General features: G+C 50.1%; 1 protein-coding gene across 1 annotated transcript in view; it reads right to left on the bottom strand.

The window, feature by feature from the left end:
• The window catches only part of LOC131706666 (surfeit locus protein 4-like), a 5,926-nt gene extending 5,645 nt beyond the window's left edge, over positions 1-281 (bottom strand). Inside the window, exon 1 of the mRNA XM_059008210.1 lies at positions 1-281. This exon is cut by the window's left edge and continues 26 nt beyond it. Within this exon, the coding sequence (XP_058864193.1) occupies positions 1-28 (28 nt within the window). The 5' untranslated portion in view covers positions 29-281.
• Positions 282-4,797: the final 4,516 nt, after the last annotated feature.

Here is a 4,797-nt window from a genome sequence, read left to right on the forward strand (position 1 = left end):
CGATCAGCTTCTCCGTGTTCCCCGACATGTCTCGCTTGGTCTGTCCGTCTCTCTTCGCCTCTCACTCCGTTAGTTTGTGAGCCGCGGTCGTATCGAACAGAGACACGTCGCCAAAGCGCCGCGTCCGGAGCGCCCTCTGCTGGACGGCGTGTGGAAGGACAGCTCCTGGGGGCAGAGGGCGGATTTTATTTTCATATTACAAGTACTTTTTTTATATATAATTTATTTTTTATTACATTTTTAAACAACATGCATGCAATATTATAAGCCTATTCTCAAATAAATAACTTTAAAAGTATTTATTTTCAAGCAACAACTGTACTTTAACACACGACTTTGTATAATAATGAACCAATGAATTTACTTTATGTACATAAAATTAAAAAAAAAAAATATTTAATTCAAAATACAAATAAATACCCCGAGGTTTCGTTTTAATTTAAGCAGGGCTCGTGTGTGTAAGTTGGTTCACTAGATTCGTGTTTTGTGCGACACTGTCTAGAATCGGTATCATTGTTGCTCGTTTTTATACAAGGATTATATAAAGCTCCACTTCGTGCGTCACTAATACTCCACGTCACAAAGGGACGGGATGACCTCATCCAGTCTAGTCTTTGAATAGATGCGGGTCTGTTGAAACGACCTTCATCATGCAAATAAACGGACTCCGTTGCAAATTAGAAACCTGCTCTTTGCCGAGCCCCGTTCAGCCTGATTTGAATAATAGACCCGTTTACCAGGGCGAACAAACTACACTGCGATATGCTGAAAATACACCAGTAAAATCCTACAAGAGAACATTTCTTAATAATAATAATAATAATAATAATAATAATAATAATAATAATAATAATAATAATCCGTTACTGGCTCTTACTAAACTTCATTTGGAGTCGCATTCGTAATTGGAATACATCATCATTTTTTAGCCATTCTTTTCATGTGATACATTAAAGGCAGCTCGCTTACCTGCCAACGAAAAGGCCACCTTAACTTAACACGGGCTGTACCGTCTACCTGTGTCCGCTAGATGTCGCCCTTCTCCCATTCCTATTTCAAGCTTCTTGTAGTATTTCTGCTGCACATTTAGCGCTCTTGCACTCGCTGCCCTGGGTCGATTACAATTACATTACCATTACGATGACGTCATTGTTTGCTGAAATGGCATTTCCAATTGCAGTGTTATTCATCGTTCATTTGCAGTTACAATTACAATTATAATTACAATTACAGTAAAAAGTAACATCGGCAACGACCCACCTTACAATAACCAGAGCAATAATCACAGAACACACAAACATACCACAGAACTTTCATTGGGTTTCTTTTTTGTCAAACAAATGGTGGGGGGGTCATTCAAAAAGTGGTTGAAAAAAACATGTGTCCCGCTATGACAGCGTGTGTGTGTGTGTGTCTCTGTGTGTGTGTGTGTCTGTGTGTGTTCACTGTCTCAGTGCTGCAGCTCTCCTGTGTGTTCCTGTGCTATGACAGTGTGTTCACTGTGAGTCTCAGTGCTGCAGCTCTCCTGTGTGTTCCTGTGCTATGACAGTGTGTTCACTGTGAGTCTCAGTGCTGCAGCTCTCCTGTGTGTTCCTGTGCTATGACAGTGTGTTCACTGTGAGTCTCAGTGCTGCAGCTCTCCTGTGTGTTCCTGTGCTATGACAGTGTGTTCACTGTGAGTCTCAGTGCTGCAGCTCTCCTGTGTGTTCCTGTGCTATGACAGTGTGTTCACTGTGAGTCTCAGTGCTGCAGCTCTCCTGTGTGTTCCTGTGCTATGACAGTGTGTTCACTGTGAGTCTCAGTGCTGCAGCTCTCCTGTGTGTTCCTGTGCTATGACAGTGTGTTCACTGTGAGTCTCAGTGCTGCAGCTCTCCTGTGTGTTCCTGTGCTATGACAGTGTGTTCACTGTGAGTCTCAGTGCTGCAGCTCTCCTGTGTGTTCCTGTGCTATGACAGTGTGTTCACTGTGAGTCTCAGTGCTGCAGCTCTCCTGTGTGTTCCTGTGCTATGACAGTGTGTTCACTGTGAGTCTCAGTGCTGCAGCTCTCCTGTGTGTTCCTGTGCTATGACAGTGTGTTCACTGTGAGTCTCAGTGCTGCAGCTCTCCTGTGTGTTCCTGTGCTATGACAGTGTGTTCACTGTGAGTCTCAGTGCTGCAGCTCTCCTGTGTGTTCCTGTGCTATGACAGTGTGTTCACTGTGAGTCTCAGTGCTGCAGCTCTCCTGTGTGTTCCTGTGCTATGACAGTGTGTTCACTGTGAGTCTCAGTGCTGCAGCTCTCCTGTGTGTTCCTGTGCTATGACAGTGTGTTCACTGTGAGTCTCAGTGCTGCAGCTCTCCTGTGTGTTCCTGTGCTATGACAGTGTGTTCACTGTGAGTCTCAGTGCTGCAGCTCTCCTGTGTGTTCCTGTGCTATGACAGTGTGTTCACTGTGAGTCTCAGTGCTGCAGCTCTCCTGTGTGTTCCTGTGCTATGACAGTGTGTTCACTGTGAGTCTCAGTGCTGCAGCTCTCCTGTGTGTTCCTGTGCTATGACAGTGTGTTCACTGTGAGTCTCAGTGCTGCAGCTCTCCTGTGTGTTCCTGTGCTATGACAGTGTGTTCACTGTGAGTCTCAGTGCTGCAGCTCTCCTGTGTGTTCCTGTGCTATGACAGTGTGTTCACTGTGAGTCTCAGTGCTGCAGCTCTCCTGTGTGTTCCTGTGCTATGACAGTGTGTTCACTGTGAGTCTCAGTGCTGCAGCTCTCCTGTGTGTTCCTGTGCTATGACAGTGTGTTCACTGTGAGTCTCAGTGCTGCAGCTCTCCTGTGTGTTCCTGTGCTATGACAGTGTGTTCACTGTGAGTCTCCTCTGGCTGTATCCGGCCCCTGATTAATCTTCAGCCAGGGAGAGAGCACTGTGGAAAGGAGCCGCCTGTCAGTTTGTGTTTAAACGCCCCCCCCCCCCCCTTGGGATCCACACGGCCCCATTAATCTCCTGACCAGACTGAGCCTGTTCTGCTGGCTGGCAGAGGCTCTCCATCACACAGGGGACTGCCGAGGAGCAGGAGAGGAGGGGAGAGAGAGAGGAGAGGGGGTATGCACTGGTGTTATTAAGGTGCAGGGTAATGAGGCGTGTGTTAGTGCGAGAGTTAGTGTGTGTTTGTGTAGCTGGTGTGGATGTGGGAGTGTGTGTGTGTGTGTGTGTGTGTGTGACTCATCCCATGCAGTCACCACTCTGAATGTCACAGAGACTGTGGAACAGCGAGGCGAGCAAAACACGTCATCATCCCTGCAGCCTCCCCTCCATCCCTGTGCATTACAAGACATGACCAAGATCCACGTGCGGTACCCTGCTCCCCTGCGCTGCACCCTGCTCCCCTGTGCTGTACCCTGCTCCCCTGCGCTGCACCCTGCTCCCCTGCGCTGCACCCTGCTCCCCTGTGCTGTACCCTGCTCCCCTGCGCTGCACCCTGCTCCCCTGCGCTGCACCCTGCTCCCCTGCGCTGCACCCTGCTCCCCTGCGCTGTACCCTGCTCCCCTGTGCTGCACTCTGCTCCCCTGTGCTGTACGCTCCTCCCCTGTGCTCTACCCTGCTCCCCTGCGCTGCACCCTGCTCCCCTGCGCTGTACCCTGCTCCCCTGTGCTGCACTCTGCTCCCCTGCGCTGTACCCTGCTCTCCTGTGCTGCACCCTGCTCCCCTGTGCTGTACCCTGCTCCCCTGTGCGGTACCCTGCTCCCCTGTGCTGCACTCTGCTCCCCTGCGCTGTACCCTGCTCCCCTGTGCTGTACCCTGCCCCCTGTGCTGTACCCTGCCCCCCTGTGCTGTACGCTCCTCCCCTGTGCTCTACCCTGCTCCCCTGTGCTCTACCCTGCTCCCCTGTGCTCTACCCTGAAATCAAATGTATTTTAAAATGGGTACCACAAAGTCAAGAGTCACGTCAATAGAGAAGAGCATGAGAGGGGAGAGGGAGGGGAGAGAGGGATTGAGAGAGGGGAGAGGGAGAGAGGGATTGAGAGAGGGAGAGGGATTGAGAGTGGAAAGGGAGAGAGAGAGCACTTGAAGGGAATGAAGTGTATATAATGTTGCTGCTGTTGATTCCAGACTTCCTATTCATGTCAAACGAAAAGCAACTGGAAACATTAATGAGATATTTGATGCACCAGCAATAAATAAATAAATACATCTTTTGATAAATGTATCCAGTTCTCCCGAGCCTGAAACAATGGTCTAGGGATAGCAGATACTTTCCAACAGCGTTTATTCAAAAAGAAAGAACGAAAGAAGAGAAAGAAGTGTGTGGGAGTTTGCAACGCTGCTAACCCGCAGTGGAGCTGAAGGAATCTCAGCGTGACGCTCCAGACTTTCACCCCGGAGCGCGTCTGCTGTATTCGGTTTGGCTTTCGCTGCAGTGCGCTGGTTCCCATGGAGACGCGCTCGAAACAAAGGTCCCGCGCTGTTCCGTGACACACGTACTCATCTCCGGGAAGCGCACCGGTGACTCAAGGACACGGCGTCAGAGACCCGGCAGCCCGCTCAGCTCCCACAGGCACTGCAGCTCCGCTCCGACCCTCACCAACACTGTGATCTTGTAACCCCGCCCCGGGGACAAAATACTGCTGCGGTTCAACTGCGTCAGCACGGAGTTCAGGGCTGGGAATATTGCACAGCAGCGTCATGCATCCCAGGTGTTACTACGAGCTTGATTAGCCCCGGTGTGCGCAGGTAACAAGCTCGGGCGACTGTGCAGGGATGGAAGTCAGATCAATGATGCCACTGCAGAATTACAATTACAAACACGCAGGTGTGCCGAGCTTCAGTG

The sequence above is a fragment of the Acipenser ruthenus genome, chromosome 36, assembly GCF_902713425.1.
Source record: "Acipenser ruthenus chromosome 36, fAciRut3.2 maternal haplotype, whole genome shotgun sequence".
Classification (NCBI taxonomy): Eukaryota; Metazoa; Chordata; class Actinopteri; order Acipenseriformes; family Acipenseridae; genus Acipenser; species Acipenser ruthenus.